Source organism: Heteronotia binoei, chromosome 1 (assembly GCF_032191835.1).
Source record: "Heteronotia binoei isolate CCM8104 ecotype False Entrance Well chromosome 1, APGP_CSIRO_Hbin_v1, whole genome shotgun sequence".
Lineage (NCBI taxonomy): Eukaryota > Metazoa > Chordata > Lepidosauria > Squamata > Gekkonidae > Heteronotia > Heteronotia binoei.
This window is the reverse complement of record NC_083223.1, coordinates 201505738-201527450: the sequence shown is the minus strand read 5'-3', so window position 1 is coordinate 201527450 and position 21713 is coordinate 201505738. Positions and strand designations below refer to the sequence as shown.

The following is a 21713-nucleotide window of genomic DNA, read 5'->3' as shown; positions in this document are numbered from 1 at the left end:
AGGCAAGATCTTCCCTTGCAGAACCCATGCCGAGTCTTCCTCAATAACCCGTGTTCATCAATGTGCCTACTCATTCTGTCCTTGATAATGGTTTCTACCAACTTTCCCGGTATTGAAGTCAGACTGACTGGCCTGTAATTTCCCGGATCTCCTCTGGAACCCTTTTTAAAGATGGGGGTGACATTTGCTACCTTCCAGTCCTCAGGAACGGAGGCAGATTTCAATGAAAGATTACAGATTTTTGTTAGAAGATCCACAAGTTCAACTTTGAGTTCTTTCAGAACTCTCGGATGTATGCCATCCGGACCCGGTGACTTATTAGTTTTTAATTTGTCTATCAGTTGTAGGACCTCCTCTTTTGTCACCTCAATCTGACTCAGGTCTTTCAACACCCCTTCCAGTATTAGTGGTTCTGGGGCGGGCAAACACTTCTCATCTTCCACGGTGAAGACGGAGGCAAAAAATGCATTCAGCTTCTCAGCCATTTCCCCATCCTCCTTCAGTAATCCTTTTACCCCATGGTCATCCAAGGGCCCCACTGCTTCCCTGGCTGGTTTCCTACTTCTAATATATTTGAAGAAATTTTTATTGTTGGTCTTTATGTTTTTTGCAATATGCTCCTCATAGTCCCTTTTTGCCTGCCTGATCACAGTCTTGCATTTGATTTGCCACTGCCTGTGTTCCCTTTTATTAATCTCACTTGGACTGGTTTTCCACCGCTTAAAGGAGTCCTTCTTACCTTTTACAGCTTCCATTACTTTGTTTGTTAACCATGCTGGCCTCTTCTTATACCTGTTTGTGCCTTTCCTAACTTGTGGTATGTATTTTATCTGAGCTTCTAGGATTATAGTTTTAAATAGTCTCCAAGCTTCCCCAAGGGTTTTGACCGTATTTACCTTTCCTTTCAGTTTCCTCCTCACATGCCTCCTCATCTCAGAGAATTTACCCCTTTTAAAGTTAAATGTGGTTGTGGCGGTCTTTTTGGGCAACTCCCTATTTATACAAATGGTGAAATCAATAACATTATGGTCACTGTTCCCAAGCGGCGCAATCACTTTTACGTCTCTCACCAAGTCTTGGGCATTACTTAGGACCAGATCCAGGATCGCCCCACCCCTGGTAGGTTCTGAGACCATCTGCTCCATAGCACAGTCATTGAGAGCATCAAGAAACTCAATCTCTTTCTCTCGACCAGAACACATATTGACCCAATCAATCTGCGGGTAGTTAAAATCACCTATTACGACACAGTTTTTACGTTTAGCCGCTATCTTTAATCCCTCCATCATATTATAATCGTCCTCTCTCTTTTGATTTGGTGGGCGATAACAAACTCCCATAGTTAAATTTCCTTTTGGGCCCTCTATTTCAACCCAAAGCATTTCTAAAAGGGAATCTAATTCTCTGACCTCAGTCTTACTGGACCGTATATCCTCTCTGACATACAGAGCCACCCCACCGCCAACCCTTCCCTCCCTATCCTTCCGATATAGCTTATATCCAGGAATCACCGTGTCCCACTGATTCTCCTCATTCCACCAAGTTTCTGAAATTCCCACAATGTCTATGTTTTCTCCCAACACTAAACATTCCAATTCACCAATTTTACTTCGGACACTTCTAGCATTTGCATACAAACATTTATAATTTCCCAAGCAAGCTAGGCCCGCCACCTCTCTCCTGCCGCCTCGAGACTCTAGCAGACAGTCCATACTGTTTGTCACCATCACAGTGGACAACTCTGATCCGTTACTCGGTAGAAAAATAGAAGCCAACCCTTCATCTCTTTGAGACGAGTCCTCCCGAACCAGAGACATTCCATCTCCTGTCGGCTTTCCCCCAAGATTTAGTTTAAATCTACACACTTTCTACACATTGGCCATAATCATAGAATCATAGAGTTGGAAGGGGCCTGCAGGGTCATCTAGTCCAATCCCCTGCACAATGCAGGAAACTCACAAATGTTGTTCAGTCGCACAGTCGAGTCTGACTCTTTGCGACCCCATGGACAAAGTCACTCCAGGCCCTCCTGTCTTCCACCATCCTCCGAAGTCTGCTCAAATTCATGTTTATTACATCAGTAACACTGTCCAGACATCTCATCTTTTGCCATCCCCTTCTTCTTTTGCCTTCTGTCTTTTCCAGAATCAGGATTTTCTCCAGGGAGTGCTCCCTTCTCATTTGGTAGCCAAGGTATTTGAGCTTCAGCTTCAGCATCTGACCTTCCAGGGAACATTCAGAATTGATTTCCCTTAGGTCTGACTGATTTCATCTTCTTGCAGTCCAAGGGACTCTCCAGCACCACATCTCAAAAGCATCTAATCTTCTGCGCTCGTCCTTCTTTATGGTCCAGCTCTCACAGCCATACATTACTACTGGGAATACCATCGCTTTGACTATATGGACTTTTATTGGCAGGGTGATGTCTCTACTTTTTATTATACTGCCCAGGTTTGCCATAGCTGTCCTCCCAAGGAGCAAACGTGTTTTAATTTCATGGCTACAGTCACCATCTGCAGTTATCTTGGAACCCAGAAATGTGAAGTCTGTCACTACTCCAAATGAGACCGCACCATCGATTTATACAGGGGCATTATGATACTGGCTGATTTGTTTTCAATTCCCTTCCTAATAATTCCCAGCATGGCGTTGGCCTTTTTTATTGCAAACGCACACTGTCTTGACATTTTCAGTGAATTATCTACCACGACCCCAAGATCTCTCTCTTGGTCAGTCTCTGCCAGTTCACACCCCATCAACTTGTATTTGTAGCTGGGATTCTTGGCCCCAATGTGCATTACTTTGCACTTGGCCACATTGAACCTCATCTGCCACGTTGACGCCCACTCACCCAGCCTCAACAGATCCCTTTGGAGTTCCTCACAATCCTCTCTGGTTCTCACCACCCTGAACAATTTAGTGTCATCCGCAAACTTGGCCACTTCACTGCTCACTCCCAACTCTAAATCATTTATGAACAAGTTAAAGAGCATGGGACCCAGTACCGAGCCCTGCGGCACCCCACTGCTTACCGTCCTCCACTGCGAAGACTGCCCATTTATACTCACTCTCTGCTTCCTATTACTCAGCCAGTTTTTGATCCACAAGAGGACCTGTCCTGTTCTGACAGTTGCTTCTTGACCCTTATACAGGTTTCTCAGGAGACATGTGAGGTGGTCTGGTACTCCCATCTCTTTAAGGACTTGCCACAGTTTGTTGTGATCCACACAATCAAAGGCTTTAGCGTAGTCTATTAAGCAGAAATAGACGTTTTTCTGATATTCCCGTGCTTTCTCCATAATCCAACGAATGTTGGCAATTTGATCTCTAGTTCCTCTACCTCTCCGAAACCCAGCTTGAACTTCTGGTAGTTCCCGATCTACATACTGCTGAAGCCTAGCTTATAGGATCTTTAACATGACCTTGCTGGCATGTGAAATGAGTGCAATGGTGTGGTAGTTTGAACATTCCTTGGCATTACCCTTCTTTGGTATTGGAATATAAACTGATCTTTTCCAATTCTGTGGCCACTGTTGCATTTTCCAGATTTGTTGACATAATGTGTGCATCACTTTAACAGCATCCTTTTTTAGGACTTTGAATAGCTCAACTGGGATACCGTCATCTCCGCTCACTTTGTTGTTAGTAATCCTTTCTAAGGCCCATTTGACTTTACACTCCAGAATGTCTGGCTCAAGGTCACCGATTTCACTGTCTTGGTTGTCAAGGACATTGAGATCCTTCTTGTATAATTCTTCTGTGTCTTCTTGCCTCCTCTTCCCGATCTCTTCTGCTTCTGTTAGGTCCCTACCATTTTTGTCCCTTACCATGGCCATCTTTGCCCTTAATGTTCCCTCAATTTCTCCAATTTTCTTGAAGAGATCTCTTGTCCTTCCCATTCTATTATTTTCCTCTATTGCTTTGCATTGTTCCTTCAGGAAGGCCTCCTTATGTCTCCTTGCTGTTCTCTGGAAATCTGCATTCAGTTGCGTGAATCTTTCCTTTTCACCTTTGCCTTTCGCTTTTCTTCTTTCCTCAGCTATTTGTGAAACCTCATCGGACAGCCTATTCTTCACCTCCACTGTATATTCATAAGTGATGTGATCAAGGTCAAACCTGAATGGCCTAATGGCTTCCCCAGTTTTCTTCAGTTTAAGCCTGAATTTTGCAGTGAGTAGCTCATGATCTGAGCTGCAATCAGCTCCAGGTCTTGTTTTTGCTGACTGTAAGGAGCTTCTCCATCTTTGACTGCAGAGTATATAATCAATCTGATTTCTGTGTTGCTCATCAGGTGATGTCCATGTGTACAGCTGCCTTTTAGGTTGATGGAAGAGGGTGTTCGCTATGACCAGCTTGTTTTCTTGACAAAACTCTATTAGCCTTTGCCCGACTTAATTTTGTTCTCCAAGGCCAAACTTCTCAGTTGTTCCGGTTACCTTATGACTTCCTACTTTGGCATTCCAGTCCCCTATGATGAGGAGGACATCTTTTTTTGGTGTTAATTCTAGAAGGTGTTGTAGATCTTCATAGAACTGGTCCACTTCAGCGACTTCTGCATCAGTGGTTGGGGCATAGACTTGGATTACTGTGATATTGAATGGTTTGCCTTGGATACGGACTGAAATCATTCTGTCATTTTTGAGATTGTATCCCATTACTGCCTTCCTCACTCTCTTGGCCACACCATTTCTTCTACGGGACTCTTGCCCACAATAATAGATGGAATGATCCTCTGAGTTAAATTCATCCTTTCCTGTACATTTTAGTCCACTGATTCCCAAGATGTCGATGTTCAGTCTTGCCATCTTTCACAAAAACCTCCCTCTAATTCACAGGATCTTCATTGCTGTCATATGGCCATCTAGCCTCTGTTTAAAAACCTCCAAGGAAGGAGAGCCCACCACCTCTTGAGGAAGCCTGTTCCACTGAGGAACCGCTCTAACGGTTAGGAAGTTCTTCCTAATGCTGAGCTGGAAACTCTTATGATTTATTTTTAACTGATTGGTTATGGTCCTACCTTCTGGGGCCACAGAAAACAATTCCACACCATCCTCTATATGAGAGCCCTTCAAGTACTTGAAGATGGGGATCATATCACCTCTCATCCACCTCCTCTCCAGGGTAAACATGCCCAGCTCCTTCAACCTTGACTTGATTTCCAAACCCCTCACTATCTTCTTCGCCCTCCTCTGGACCTGTTTGTCAGGCACTGTAATTCTTATAACTAACACATGTAACATAATAACCATATGGACTCTTGGTACTAACCCAAAGCTCTTTCCTGTAATGTAGTTACTGTGCATATCAAAAGAGACAGCAATTGATGTGTAAACATTGTTGATGCTCCCAAGGAACAAAAGAATGCAGCCGTTAGTAGATAGCTCGGCCGCAAGGCAACTTCTCAGGGAAAGGAGATAAGCTGAAGCCCGTGTGAAAGTTTGCACCTCCAACCCCTTGATGTTATGGGAATGGGAGCTTTGTTTAGAAAGTCTTTGATTTAGAATCTTTAAGAATAGTTACCGCCTAGTTCCAGGCATCAGTCTCAATCTCTGTATCCAGCTATGAGTTTCCAATAAAGTATCATTTTGTTTCAAATGAATACTGCATTGAGATTCCATCGCCTGACACTGTTCCAGTTTGTCTATATCCTTCTTAAAATGTGGTGCCCAAAACAGAACACAATACTCCAGGTGAGGTCTTACCAGAGCCGAGTAAAGCGATACCATCACTTCACGTGATCTGGACACTATACTTCTGCTGATACAGCCCAAAATTGCATTTGCCTTTTTAGCCACCGCATCACACTGTTGACTCATGTTCAGTGTATGATCCACTAAGACCCCTAGATCCTTTTTGCACATACAACTGCTAAGACAAGTCTCTCCCATCCTATAACCATGCATTGGATTTTTTGTACCTAAATGCAGCACTTTACATTTCTCCCTGTTAAAATTCATTTTATTGGTTTTAGCCCAGTTTTCCAGCCTGTCAAGATCATCCTGTATCTGTCTTCTACTGTATTTGCAACCCCTCCCAATTTAATATCATCTGCAAATTTAATAAGCATTCCCTCTATTCCTTCATCCAAATCATTTATAAAGATGTTGAACAAAACAGGCCCCAGGACCGATCCTTGAGACACTCCACTTGTCACTCCTCTCCAAGAGGATGAGGAACCATTCACAAGCACTCTTTGGGTGTGATCTGTCAACCAGTTACAGAGCCACCTAACAGTAACATGATCCAAACCACATTTTACCAACTTGTCAACAAGGACAGTATGTGGAACCTTATTGAAAGCCTTACTGAATCAAGATAAACGATGTCTACAGCATTCCCCTGATCCAGCAAGGTAGTCACTTCCTCAAAAAAAGAGATCATGTTAGTCTGACATGACTTCTTCTTGAGAAACCCATGCTGGCTCTTCGTAATCGCAGCTATCCTTTCTAAATGTTCCAAGTTTGACTGTTTGATTATTTATTCTAAAACTTTACCAGGTATAGACATCAAGCTGATGGATCAGTAGTTACACAGATCCTCCTTTTTCTCCTTCTTGAAGATAGGGACAACATTCGCCTGCAACATTCGCCTATTGATTCAGCAATAGATTGTGCAGTACTTGAGACTGTACATATAAGTCTGTAAAATAAGGCACAATAATGTCAACTGGCTTTTGGGGGCAAAAAATGAGTGATGGGGGACTAATCCAAACTCTTCCCTACTCTGTTCCTGTGAAGTATTATTTACAAAGTTGTGCAAGTTCGCCTGGGTTAGGCTGCAGAGTTTCACATGCAATACTAGTGCACAATTCGCTGTCCAGTTAGGTACATGCATGGCCTGAGTCTGTTTGATTGTCCTAGGTGAGGGCATTTGTTGAATTGGGGTAATACATTTCCTACACTAATATATGTGTTCATAATAATGCCTCTTCCACAGTCATGTGCGGTATGTCTGGTAGCCTTATGAGACGATGAGGTCTTGCCTAGGTGTAGGCAGATAAACTTCTGGCTCTGTGATCTGATTCAGTTGTTTAAATACTCAGCTGTGAGTTTGTAATGAAATAGATTTTAAACAACAAGATAAACAGTACAGCTGCCAACCTAAAGTAATCTTACGCCGAGGGAGTGAATGGCATAGCAGACTCCCTCTTTGTCATGTTGACTTGAATTTGAAGCTAAGCTTGGGCTTAGTTCCAGCTCAAAAAGCCATTCACCTCAAAGGCACCTAAATTATCCCAAGGAGCTAATTCTGGCAGACAGTTGTTATTGTTTGGCAAGTCATCCTAATAGCAAAAGCCGTCTGCTCTCTCAGATCAGTACTTATTTCAGGAGTCAGAAATGACCAGTCCTTGTTTTCTCCTGGCAAGAGGGATGGGGGCAGAAATGTACTGGTTGAGGAATACTGACAGCTGTTTTTCTGATCACATTTCTCTTTCTAATAAGTTAATTATCATTTCCTGTCCCCCTTTTCCATACCATGGTCACAATCAGTAATACCGAACAGCTGACAATTGTAGTAGTCTATGAATACAGGATAAAGAGAGTTGTGCACAGTGGTGTGCTCAAACAAGCCATTGCGCCTTCACCTGTCACCTCTGCTCTGACAGTGTCCTGTTCCTTTAAGGAGGCTTGGAACTGTCAGGGATTGAGTTATCCTTGACTGCAGGTGGTACATTGTCGTCAGGTGTTGCTTGCTAAGCTTGTATGATGCAACCCTGTGAACTACTTAGCCAGTCTGTACTATGTTTGGCTAAGGCCACTAGAAATATAGTAGCCAGCTACCAGTTCACTATGGGTTAGGAAAAGAATGATACTGGCGCGATATACTGTTTGGATGAATATTGGATAGATGCCTTTGGACCATGTAATGACTATTCTCTTGGATTCTGTATTTGGATCTCTGCCTGCCTATACTTGTCGTAAGTGTATGATTTTTGGACTGCCTACTGACTCTGTTACCTGCCTGAACCAATATAGATTGTTTAACCTGCTGTCTGTTTGAAGTGTCTTCCTTGGGACTGCTACCTGTGACTGGTGGTCCCAGTGGTCACTGCCTTTACATCTTTGAGATGCTCCACTTGGAGTGCTAATGCTTCTTCCCTTTTCATTTCCCCAGTCTTTTCAAACATTATGCAGCAAGCCCTTGCACAGTACAGCACAATCCAAGCTGTGTTGTGTTTAAAAATAGCTGGGGGAGGGAGGGAGGAGTGTTCATTGTTCAGTCTCCTGAGCAGAGGTGGAGAAGAGAAGGAAGCATGTTAACTGGGATGCAGTACGTATGGCAGCAGAGGTGGAGGCTCTCACCTCCTACTCCTCCTCTTCCACTGTGCACCATTGCCTTACTTCTCTTTATTGCCTTTACCTCTCTTTATTACCTCTCTTCATTACCTCTGTGAGCCAACACAGGCTCATAGCTAGGAATTTCTCTTTGGGGGGACACCAGAAGGAGTATGACGTCACTGACTGACTTCACAAAAATAGTGCTGGCAGGGCAGTGAGCAAGCTGAGTGGGTGAGGAGCAGGTGCCATGGAGCCATGTGACACAATCATGTGACCTGTGTCACATGACTCCTTGGCGCAGATGCCCTGCAAAGAGGCCCTCCTGCCTGGCCCATCTTCTCATTTTCTCTCCATTTGGCTTGCTCACTGCCCTGGCAGCACAAGCTAGCCTTTTGGAAGGATGGTAAGGCATGGGACATGGGTGGGGAGAGCTGGCCAAACTTTATTGGCGCAATCAATTACAGCTGGCTCCTGGACGAGATGGCCTTTTGGGTCTGGGGTGAGGTGTGCAGCAGGGAGAGCCAGCCAATAGGGGATGCCTATGATGTGATAGGAGCACTGCCTGCTGTGCCCCTCTGCTGACTATGGCCCTGATCCTACAGTAACTCATAGGTAACTCACCGAATCAGAGGTGAACTGAAGGATCACCTCCTCCCATATTGTCCAGCCCACCAGATAAGATCTTCTGAGACCCTGCTTTCTCTCTCCCCACCTTCAGAGGTAAGGCAGCTAGTAACTAGAGACAGGATTTTTTCAGTGGTGGCATCTCGTCTTTGGAATGCCCTTCCTCATGAAGCTCACCTAGTACTGACCTTACTTTCTGTGATGCATCAGACTAAAAAATTCCTTTTTACCCAAACATTTAACACAGAGGTTTTATCTCTTAAACATTGTATAGCCTGCATCTGGACCTGCTCAATGTTTATTTTATGGTGTTATATGTTGTTGTTCAGTCACACAGTCGTGTCCGACTCTTTGCAACCCCATGGACAAAGTCACGCAAGGCCCTCCTGTCTTCCACCATCCTCCGAAGTCTGCTCAGATTCGTGTTTGTTACATCAGTAATACTGTCCAGCCATCTCATCTTTTGCCATCTCCTTCTTCTTTTGCCTTCTGTCTTTCCTAGCATCAGGATCTTCTCCAGGGAGCCTCCCTTCTCATTTGGTGGCCAAGGTATTTGAGCTTCAGCTTCATCATCTGACCTTCCAGGGAACAGTCTGGGTTAATTTCCCTTAGGACTGACTGATTTGATCTTCTTGCAGTCCAAGGGACTCTCAAGAGTCTTCTCCAGCACCACAGCTCAAAAGCATCTTCCTTATGGTCCAGCTCTCACAGCCATACATTACTACTGGGAATACCATCGCTTTGACTATACGGACTTTTGTTGGCAGGGTGGTCTCTACTTTTTATTATACTGCCCAGGTTCGCCATAGCTGTCCTCCCAAGGAGCAAATGTCTTTTAATTTCATGGCTACAGTCACCATCTGCAGTGAAGTCTGTCACTACTTCCATGTCTTCCCCTTCTATTTGCCAAGGTGTGATGGGGCCAGATGCCATGATCTTAGTTTTTTTTACGTTGAGTTTCAAGCCTACTTTTGTGCTCTCCTCTTTCAACCTCAACAAGAGGTTCTTTAGATCCTCCTCTCTTTTTGACATTAGAGTGTTGTCATCTGCATATCTGAGGGTGTTGATGTTTTCCTTGGCAATCTTAATTCTGGCTTGTGCTTCATCCAGGCCAGCATTCTGCATGATGTACTATGCATATAAATTAAATAAGCAGGGTGACAATATACATCCTTGTCGAACTTGTTTTCCTATTCTAAAAGAATCAGTTGTTCCATATCCCGTTCTGACAGTTGCTTCTTGACCCTTATACAGGTTTCTCAGGAGACATGTGAGGTGGTCTGGTACTCCCATCTCTTTAAGGACTTGCCACGGTTTGTTGTGATCCACACAATCAAAGGCTTTAGCATAGTCAGTGAAACAGAAATAGACATTTTTCTGATATTCCCGTGCTTTCTGCATAATCCATCGAATGTTGGCAATTTGATCTCTAGTTTCTCTACCTCTCCGAAACCCAGGTAGTTCCCGATCTACATACTGCTGAAGCCTAGCTTGTAGGATCTTTAACATGACCTTGCTGGCATGTGAAATGAGTGCAATGGTGTGGTAGTTTGAACATTCCTTGGCATTACCCTTCTTTGGGATTGGAATATAAACTGATCTTTTCCAAGCCTGTGGCCACTGTTGCGTTTCCCAAATTTGTTGACATATTGTATGCATCACTTTAACAGCACCATCTTTTAGGACTTTGAATAGCTCAACTGGGATACCATTATCTCCGCTGGCTTTGTTGTTAGGAATGCTTTCTAAAGCCCATTTGACTTCACACTCCAGAATGTCTGACTCAAGATTTCACTGTCATGGTTGTCCGGACATTGAGATCCTTCTTGTATAATTCTTCTATGTTTTCTTGCCACCTCTTCCTGATCTCTTCTGTTTCTGTTAGGTCCCTACTATTTTTGTCCTTTATCATGGCCATCTTTGCCCAAAACATTCCTTTGATTTCTCCAATTTTCTTGAAGAAATCTCTTGTCCTTCCCATTCTATTATTTTTCTCCATTGCTTTGCATTGTTCCTTCAAGAAGGCCTCCTTATCTCTCCTTGCTGTTCTCTGGAAATCTGCATTCAGTTGGGTAAATCTTTCCTTTTCACCTTTGCCTTTCGCTTTCCTTCTTTCCTCAGCTATTTGTAAAGCCTCATCAGACAGCCACTTTGATTTCTTGCATTTCTTTTTCTTTGCAATGGTGCTGATGGCTGCCTTCTGTACAATGTCATGAACCTCTGTTCATAGTTCTTCAGGCACTCTATCAACTCTAGTTCCTTAAACCTATTCTTCACCTCCACTGTATATTCATAAGTGATGTGATCAAGGTCAAACCTGAATGGCCTAATGGCTTCCCCAGTTTTCTTCAGTTTAAGCCTGAATTTTGCAGTGAGTAGCTCATGATCTGAGCTGCAGTCAGCTCTAGGTCTTGTTTTTGCTGACTGTAAGGAGCTTCTCCATTTTTGACTGCAGAGTATATAATCAATCTGATTTCTGTGTTGCCCATCAGGTGATGTCCATGTGTACAGTCACCTTTTAGGCTGTTGGAAGAGGGTGTTCGCTATGACCAGCATATTCTCTTGGCAAAACTTTATTAGTCTTTGCCCAGCTTCATTTTGTTCTCCAAGGCCAAACTTGTCAGTTGTTCCAGTTACATTATGACTTCCTACTTTGGCATTCCAGTCCCCTATGAAGAGGAGGACATCTTTTTTGGTGTTAATTCTAGAAGGTGTTGTAGATCTTCATAGAATTGGACCACTTCAGCGACTTCTGCATCAGTGGTTGGGGCGTAGACTTGAATTACTCTGATATTGAATGGTTTGCCTTGGATACGGACCGAGATCATTCTGTCATTTTTGAGATTGCATCCCATTACTGCCTTCCTCACTCTCTTGTTTACTATAAAGGCCACACCATTTCTTCTATGGGTCTCTTGCCCACAATAATAGATGTAGTGATCCTCTGAGTTAATTTCACCAATTCCTGTCCATTTTAGTTCACTGATTTCCAAGATGTCAATGTTCAGTCTTGCCATCTCTTGTTTGACCACATCTAGCTTACCTCGATTCATAGATCTTACATTCCACGTTCCGATGCAGTATTGTTCTTTGCAGCATCGGACTTCTCTTTCACCATCAGACACATCCACAACTGAGCGTCCTTTCGGCTTTGGCCCAGCCGCTTCACTCTTTCTGTGGTTACTTGAATGCTCTTCTCCAGTAGCATATTAGGCACCTTCTGATCTGGGGGGGGCTTATCTTCCAGCGCCATATCTTTTAGCCTTTTGTTACAGTTCATGGGGTTTTCTTGGCAAGGATACTGGAGTAGTTTGCCATTTCCTTCTCCAGTGGATCACATTTAGTCTGGGATCTCAGCTGTGGCCTGTCCATCTTGGGTGGCCCTGCATGGCATAGCCCACAGTCTCACTGAACCGCACAAGCCCTCTCGCCACGTCAAGGCAGCAGTCCTTTATACCCTGGCTGTTTTAATGGTGTCAGCTTGTTTTAGAGGTTTCTATAGTGTCTTTGTTTTTAGTGGCTTGCTTTACTGGTTTTATTCTACTGCCTTAGTTGTAAACTGCTTTGAAAAAGGTCTCTGAAGAGATGGCATATAATCAGGGGTGTCGAACTCATAAGGGCCGGATCTGATATAAATGAGGCCTTGTTGGGCCAGGCCATGTCAGATTATGCCAGGCCACGTGTATACCTATTTAAGATTAGGGAGCAGAGATATAAACTTTATAAAGGATACAGACAAATACAATTAAATATATTTTTTTAAAAAACTTAAAACGTTATTGGTCTTAAAGATGCTTTCTTTGTATTTCTCCCATGGGATCCAGGGAACTGGGCAAAAGAAGCTCTGGCTCTTTCCTTCCTTCCCCAGGAGGGGGAGGAGCCTCAACCAACAGAAGGAAGAGAAACGTGGCTTAGTAGAACTGCTGTGCAATTGAGAGAGCCTGGAAAAACAAGCTCTGCCTTCCCCCCTTTCTCCCCAAGGGAGGAGGCTCTGCCAACAAAGAAAACAGAGGCTTTGCTCTGTAGCTCCTGTGCAACTGAGCAAGCCTTGCAAAGCAAGCTGTTATGTAGAAAGAAGCAAGAGAGAGGGAGAAGGAAGCTGATGACAGCCAGGTGCTCGAGGGCCTGATAGGAACCCTCCAGGGGCCTCATTCAGCCCCCGGGCCGCATGTTTGACACCCCTGGCATATATAATAAGCATAATAATAGCAATAACAATAATATGGTAAGAAATGCACAGCGGTTTGTTACTGATGAGATGATGATGATGATGATGATAATAATAATAATAATAATAATAATAATAATAATAATAATAATAATAATAATAATAATAACAACAACAACTTTTTATTTGTATCCCGCCCTCCCCGCAAGCAGGCTCAGGGCGGCTCATGGACATGATTATGGACATGATGTAAAAACTTGAGTTTGTATAGCCTTTAAGCATCAGATCTGAAAGAACAAGAGGTTCATTATGAGACATTGCCAAATGTAGAGACAGTTTCAGAACTGGAATTTTAACTGAGTTTGGGGGCTACAGCCAGAAAATAACTGTTTCCTTCTCCAAGTAGAACAAAGCAGGAGTCTAGTCGCACTTTTAAGACCAACAAAGTTTTATTCCAAATGTAAGCTTTCGTGTGCTAGAAGCACACTTCATCGGACAATAGGGTGAAATGGCAAGCAGTCCTAAATATAGAGAAAGTGGGGAGTGAATTAGTATGCAAAATCATGGAAATGTTTTTAGCAGATTAAAAGAATCACAAATTGAGCTAAAAATATTTCCATGATTTTGCATACTAATTCATTGGCCGCTTTCTCTATATTTAGGACTCCTTGCCATTCCACCCTATTGTCTGATGAAGTGTGTTTCTACACTTCATTCTGAGTAAAACTACACTACATTCTGAATAAAACTTTGTTGATCTTAAAGGTGCAACTTGACTCCTGCTTTGTTCTACTGCTTCAGACCAACATGGCTGCCCACCTGGATCCATCCTTCTCCAAGTGTTCATTGGTGTGACCAGAAGACGTGACATAAATAAAAGCAAATTATGCAATGAAAATATGTTTATAAGATATAGCTGAAAATCCGTTGGATTGAATACAGTGCAAAACTTTCAATTGCACTAAAGCTCTTGTGCAAAGGGAAAAAAGAAAAAGACTGGTATCTGCATGAGCCAAGAAAAGTTTGCTGTATTCCTACTGCATTTTCACATGTGCATGACATTGTGCAACACTCCCAGGAAGTGTTCAGGAAATTCAGGGTGAATTTAGCAGCTTTTTCATTCTCAAAATGGCTCCTAGAGTTCAATATGCTGTTGCACAAGTTCTTGCTTATATATGTCCTTGAGCAAACAGGAAGGGGAGCAAGACATGATGCACAAGATTGTGTGCAATGTGGATTTATGCTAAGTAGATTCCTTTATTGTTTGTACTTCACTGTATCCAATGCAAGTACTGAATGCAAGTAGAGTTGCCAGGTCCAAATCAAGAAATATCTAGGGATTTTGGGGGTGGAGCCATGAGGAAAATTGTGACACGTATAATTGAACTCCAAAAAGGGTTCTGACCATCATATTTAAGGGACTGCACACCTTTTAAATGCCTTCCCTCCACTGGAAATAATGAAGGATAGGGGCACCTTCTTTTGGGGCTCATAGAATTGGACTCCCTGATGCAATCTTTTTGAAACTTGGAGGGTGTTTTGAGGAGAGCACCATATGATATGCTGCAAATTTGCGGTCTCTACCTGAAAATACAGAACCCCAGATACCCACAGATCAATTCTCCATTATACTCATGGAAATTGGTCTCCATAGGGAATAATGGAGTATCCAGCAGACATTTCCCTCTCCCTCCCCCCCTGCCATTTTCTAATGACCCTGAAGCAGGGGGAGGGCCTCCAAACCAGGGGATTCCCTGCCCCCATTTGGGGATTGGTGACCCTAAATACATGCTAGCAGAAGAATGGTATGAATGAGATCCAGTGTGCCTGTGCAGGGTTACAGATAGCTATACAGTTGAAATCTGTGTCATAATTACTGTATTTTTTGGACCATAAGATGCACTTTCTCCCCCCCAAAAAGTGGAAGGAGGGGAGTGTGTGCGTCTTATGGAGTGAAGGTACCTTCCTGGAGGGGGGGATCCGTTGCCTCAGATCCCGGCGCTTCCCCCGCGCCTGCCTGCCTGGCTCCAGCTTCTTCCAGCAAGCGCTGGGATCGCTCCACGCTGCCCCCACCGCAAACCCAGTGCTTTGCGAGCACCGGCTGCAGAGAGAGCAGCGTGCTTCCTCTGTGCCTGTCTGCCTGGCTCCAGTTCCGACGCTTACAGCAAGTGCCAGGATCACTCCCTCTGCCCTCCGATCCCAGCGCTTGCTTTTATAATCAGAGCTGGAGCCAGGCAGACAGGCACGAAGGAAGCACCCGCCCCCTCCGCAAACCCAGCACTTCGCGAGCACCGGCTGTGGAGGGGGCAGCGTGTTTCCTCCGTGCCTGTCTGCCTGGCTCCAGCTCTGATGCTTACAGCAAGCCCTGGGATCGGAGGGTGGAGGGAGCGATCCTGGCGCTTGCTGTAAGCATCAGAGCTGGAGCCAGGCAGACAGGCACAGAGGAAGCACGCTGCCCCCTCCACAGCCACGCTCGCGAAGCGCAGGGTTTGCGGAGGGGGCGGGTGCTTCCTCCGTGCCTGTCTGCCTGGCTCCAGCTCTGATGCTTAAAGCAAGCGCTGGGATCGGAGGGCAGAGGGAGCGATCCTAGCGCTTGCTGTAAGCTTCAGAGCTGGAGCCAGGCAGACAGGCACAGAGGAAGCACGCTGCCCTCTCCGCAGCCGGCGCTCACAAAGCGCTGGGTTTGCGGTGGGGGCAGCGTGGAGTGATCCCAGCGCTTGCTGGAAGAAGCTGGAGCCAGGCAGGCAGGTGCGGGGGAAGCGCCGGGATCGGATGCGGAGGCAGCGGATCGCCCCCCAGGAGGAAGGTGCGTCCTATGGTCCGGAGTGCCTTATAGGCCGAAAAATACGGTAACATTTGTATGGCCATTAGTATCCGAAGTACTTTTTATACATCATCACTCGGATTCAGTGGGAGCTCACAGGAGTGCAGCTCCTGAACGTTTCTGAGAGTTCCACCTCCTTCTTCTCACTTTGTCCATTGAATAGTAGGTGCAGCTGCATAACAATCCCTGGATGAGCTTCACCACCTATTTTTCTACAAAATGACCCTTGATCATCACAATAATACTTGCAGCAATCCTGTAGGAGAGGCTACTGTTATTACCTATTACAAATGGAAGACTGATTTTGCAATCCTCCTCAAGCAGAGTTCCATTGTTTTAAGCTGACTGACTTTAATGGATTTAGAAGGGTGAAAGTGCTTAGGAGTGCAGTGTGAGTGAGTGGCTTGAAGGCCACCTAGCAAATTGTGATTTACATGAGATTTGTACCAATGGCCTTGCGAATCATAGTTCATTCTTATGCTGCACCAGACCAGATCCTGGTCCTAGAGTAACAACAGTATAAATTATGTCTGTGGAACAAATGATAAATGTTATCTGGCCAAAATAGAAAGCCCATAGAAGATAAATATTAATTGCTCTGTAAAGAATTTTTCCTGATGTTTTTAAAAGTAATGCTTTACTCCTTATTTTTTTTCTTTCTGATGCATAATGCATATTTCTCATTATACATTGTTACCATGAGTCACACTTCTGTATGTAAACATGTGTGTGCATTAGTAATACAGATATTTGGTGCACTGGAGAACAAGAAAATTAGGAAGAAAGGCAAAACTCTATAATTATATATCTTTTCAAACCACGTCGAACATTTTAATTGAAAAATATTATAAATTAAATAAGGGCATAAAAAGGACCCTGATGTAGGGTTGCCAGCTCTTGGTTGAGAAATACCTGGAGATTTGGAAGGTGAAGACTGGAGAGGGTGGGGTTTAGGAAGAGGAGGGAACTCAGCATGGGACAATGACATCAAGTCCACACTCCAGAACAGCCATTTTCTCCAAGGTAACTGATCTCTGTCAGCTGATTAGTTGTAAAAGCAGGAGATCCCCATGCCCCCACCTTTAGGCTGGAAACCCTACATGGTCTGATATTTCCTCCTTGATCTTCTACCTGTAAATATGAGACAACTAAGATTATGGAATCCCACACAGCCTGCTGAGCATGTCTGTTCTACCAGCTGTCTCACATTAATAACATTTCAGTAGCATGTGTACACAGCAAAAACATATTGTGGTTTTCATTCAGTCTCATTACAATCCCCCTGTCCAACAGGGCTTTTGTATATTCAGATCTCATAATTCCCAACATAGCCTTTTTGAGTGGGCATAGGCTTCCTCACTTTTTCACCAGCAAAAAATCTGGTAGGATCCAACTTATCATGTGTAGCCTTAAATCATGTGGTCAGTTCTAGGACTGTATGGGGTATATACCCAGTTAAAATGCCGTTATTCTCTACTAGTGTTTGCACATACATCCTTTGGGTGGGGTAGGAAGGTGACCTCCACAATACATAGAATATCAGAGAAGAGATACCATGTGATCTAGGCTACAGTATAATGGAACACACTCCGATTTACTTAATGTTCTCATTTTTTTCTCTCTTTCTAGGACTTTGTAACTGCAATACCACCGATACATCTGTTTGCAAAGTTTGGCAAAACCTATTCCAGAGCTGGAGAAATAGTGTAAAAAATTCTCTGCTAACCAGCTTTATAACATGTTTAAAGCTAGTAATGTATTCTTTTTAAAAATGTAGAAGGAAAAGTATTATTCATGATTGCTGTGTTGCTGCTTTATGATTTTTACTGACAGCCGGGTTCAGTGTTCCGCATAGTTTTATAATTCTGCATGAATCACTGAAACCTCCTGAATTGCCTTGACCATAAGCTGCAGCCATTTTTTGTTAGGGAAATCAGAAAACATCCATAGAAACAGGTCCCCATCTTTCTAAATACGTGACATTTCTATTCATTGACGATTCAACATAGTTGTGGAATAAACTCAACATCTTGAAGAATCAAGAGCATTTCTTTACTTAGACAATGTTAACTATTTTTACTGTTGGTTCAGTGGATAAAAGTAAATCAAAATATTTGTTAATGGTGCATAGTCTTCCTGGAGTAATATTCACAAAACAGTCCCTTTTATGTTGTCAAGGGACCATAGGAACTGACACAATCCAATCTTACATACAGATGCTCCAACACATGCCAGTTCAGCTGACTTCCTGTTTGCCAGTCGTGATCATGCAGCCTATTAATTGATGGTTGTTCAGCTGTTTGCAGCCTGTTCATATGTATTCAGCATGCCATGGAAGAACCAGAGGAGGACAACAGTAGGTGTGTGCTTGCATGGGTTCTGTCTTGATGTTGCTCTTTCAGCAGCCGAACCGCTTGACCAGCACCCTGCAGTGTTTCATTGTCCTCTACTTGCTGCAGGAGATATATTGCGCTGAGACCCTTGCTGCCATCCTGTTCATCACCATCAGTCATCTTTGCATATCTCCTCAACCTACAGCCCTCTGAACATGTCTCATCAAACTCTGGATTTGGCTGAGCTGGCAGAGGAAGAGGTGAACTCCTACCTGCTTGGAGTTCATAGTGGGGGCAGCTGCACCCTTTGTGTGATGCTCATTGGTTGCTCAAAAATATCTGGTTGGGCTCTATAGAAAATGGAGTGCAGGAACAGATAGGTGCTGAGGTCATAGTTTGCCTGTGGCACAAAAAGAAGTAAATTTAGACTTGCAGGTCACCATAGCAAAGAGGGTGTTAGGAGCCACTATCCTAACCCACACTAGCCCCAGTTCTAGTTATTATTTCTCTTCCCCTCCCATTCTACCACAATATGTATATCTTCTCTTGCTGGAACAGAAAAAGACTTTCAAGGATGATGTTATCATTGTGGAATTGCCCTGATCCACTTGTGTACCTCTTTCTTGTTCAAAATCTCTGAAAGGATGTGCCTATAGGCAATAGCTAAGCACTACTGTAGGCGTGTCCACATTATTTGTCGCTGTTTAATAAAATAGTCTGGAATACCAAGAAAGGAGATTCAAGCCCTCATGGGAATGTGAAACATAACGTCATTTTTTTAAATGATAGTAGAACAATTCAAAAATGATGGATAAAATATTTTTATCCCTCTTTCACTTTAGTTTATCTGATCAAATTCAAAGTTTTGAAAGTTTTTGTTTGGTTTGGTTTTTGCACTGCAGCAGCAAATTAATGTCCTTTAATTCGGGCAAGTGAGAAATGGCAACTCAAGGCAAGTCCCTCCCTGTGAGGATTTAATTTTGCCGTATAAATTGAAGTGCTTTTGTTCTTTGTTGAGAGGGCTGAACAGAAGACATATGCACAAAGGTGTTGATGAATAAGGGATGCCATAGTAATTTTTAGATGTGAAGGCTATCTCTTTGATTGCTCCAGCTTCAAGGTAGTTCATCTCTCCATGATAATTCACTCTGTATTGCTGCTTACCTTCCTACCACATTTTCCCATCAGTTCGATTAGAATTGGCAATACCTTTATCAGATTAATCTTCCTTTCTTGGTTTCTTTTAAATATCTCTTGACACCAACATAAACAGAACCTACACCCAGCAAGCTATCTCTGAAGCTGCTGGCATTTTCCATTGCTGATCATACTCTGCATATATTAAGGTTAAAAAGAGTGCTTTCCGCTCACTCTAATCCATTCACTCATCTATTGTGTGGCCTTCATTCAATCTCTTTTCTTCTTCTCAAACAAACCAATTTTAATAATCCTTTCTAAGCACAAGAATATGCTTGTGATTTTTATGAGACAGACTTCATAGATGACACTGTACACATTTTGCACTAATGTAATTTTGTAGAAAAGGTGGGGAGTGGATGTAGATGTTATTTCATCCAGACATTTATACTCATATCTGCTTGCAGGCATCTATGTCATAAATGTTACTACTGCAGGTTTACAAGTTAGAAGACTGGATTCTGTCTCCCACTGTTCATATAAGAGGAGTAAAGGCACAGTTGAGGCAATATATTAATTAGGGATAGGGTTGCCAAGTCCAATTTAAGAAATATCTGGGGACTTTGGGGGTGGAGCCAGGAGACATTGGGGCGGAGCCAGGAGCAAGGGTGTGACAAGCATAATTGAACTTCAAGGGAGTTCTGGCCATCACATTTAAAGGGACCACACATCTTTTAAATCCCTTCCCTTCATAGGAAATAATGAAGGATAGGGGCACCTTCTCTTGGGGCTCATAGAATTGGACTGCCTGGTCTAATCTTTTTGAAACTGGGGGGTATTTGGGGGAGAGGTACTGGATGCTATGCTGCAACTCTGGTACCTCAACCTCAAAAAACAGCCCCCCCAGAGCCTCAGATACCTGCAGATCAATTTTCCATTATTTCCGATGAGAATCAGTCTCCATAGGGAATAATAGAGTCGTCCCCCCCCCCCCCCCCCCCCCCCGTTTTCTCTCTCTCACTCACACATGCTTAACTGTCTCTGGTGCAAGCGGGCAGCCGTGTTGGTCTGAAGCAGTAGAACAAAGCAGGAGTCTCTGGTGCCTCCACAACCAGGTCTGGAAAGTACAGGGGCTACGCTGCTCTTTTACACACACACTCACTTGTCTGAAAGGAAAGCAAAACAAACAGAGGGGCTGCACTCTCAGGAGGTCTGCTGTTGCTAACCCTTCCCCATGAAGTACTTACTGCTCCAATTTAAAGGCACACAAACATTTTAAAACTGTACCTGTTTGCAGGTCCTGCCAAAGATCTAGAGGTATAGGGTGGCTGTAGGGTAGGAGCTTCCCCCGCTGGCCAGCTGGCTGGGGAAAGCCTGTAAAACCAGGGAATCCCCAGCTGGGACCTGGGGATTGGGAAGCCTAAGGAGAAGGGAAGGGGCAAAGAGAAGCTGCTGCGATGGGGCTGGGTGGGAGGGGAAGGAAAGGGGCGAGGAGAAGCTGCTGCGATTGGGGCTGGGTGGGAGGTGAAGGGAAGGGTCGAGAAGAAGCTGCTGTGATCAGGGCTGGGCGGGAAGGGAAGGGGCGAGGAGAAGCTGTTGCGATCGGGGCTGGTGGGAAGGGAAGAGGCAAGGAGATGCTGCTGCGATGGGGCTGGGTGGGAAGGGAAGGGGCGAGGAGAAGCTGCTGTGATGGGGCTGGGTGGGAAGAGAAGGGAAGGGGCAAGGAGAAGCTGCTGTGATGGGGCTGGGTGGGAAGAGAAGGGAAGGGGCGAGGAGAAGCTGCTGTGATGGGGCTGGGTGGAAAGGGAAGGGGCGAGGAGAAGCTGCTGTGATGGGGCTGGGTGGGAGGGGAAGGGAAGGGGCGCGGAGAAGCTGCTGTGATGGGGCTGGGTGGGAAGGGAAGGGGCGAGGAGAAGCTGCTGTGATGGGGCTGGGTGGAAGGGGAAGGGAAGGGGCGCGGAGAAGCTGCTGTGATGGGGCTGGGTGGGAAGAGAAGGGAAGGGGTGAGGAGAAACTCCTGTGATGGGGCTGGGTGGAAGGGGAAGGGAAGGGGCGAGGAGAAGCTGCTGTGATGGGGCTGGGTGGGAGGGGAAGGGAAGGGGCAAGAAGAAGCTGCTGTGATCAGGGCTGGGTGGGAAGGGAAGGGGCGAGGAGAAGCTGTTGGGATCGGGGCTGGTGGGAAGGGAAGAGGCAAGGAGATGCTGCTGCAATGGGGCTGGGTGGGAAGGGAAGGGGCGAGGAGAAGCTGCTGTGATGGGGCTGGGTGGAAAGGGAAGGGAAGGGGCGCGGAGAAGCTGCTGTGATGGGGCTGGGTGGGAAGAGAAGGGAAGGGGTGAGGAGAAACTGCT

At 44.6% G+C, this 21713-nt stretch overlaps 1 protein-coding gene across 3 annotated transcripts in view; it reads left to right on the top strand.

Moving 5' to 3' along the window:
- The window catches only part of SPATA17 (spermatogenesis associated 17), a 236750-nt gene extending 218729 nt beyond the window's left edge, over positions 1–18021 (top strand). For all 3 annotated transcript variants that reach the window (XM_060246683.1, XM_060246692.1, XM_060246674.1), the window contains one exon: positions 17525–18021. In XM_060246683.1, coding sequence (XP_060102666.1) covers positions 17525–17605 — 81 coding nt within the window. In that variant the 3' untranslated portion in view covers positions 17606–18021. The remainder of the gene's footprint in view (positions 1–17524) is intronic.
- Positions 18022–21713: the final 3692 nt, after the last annotated feature.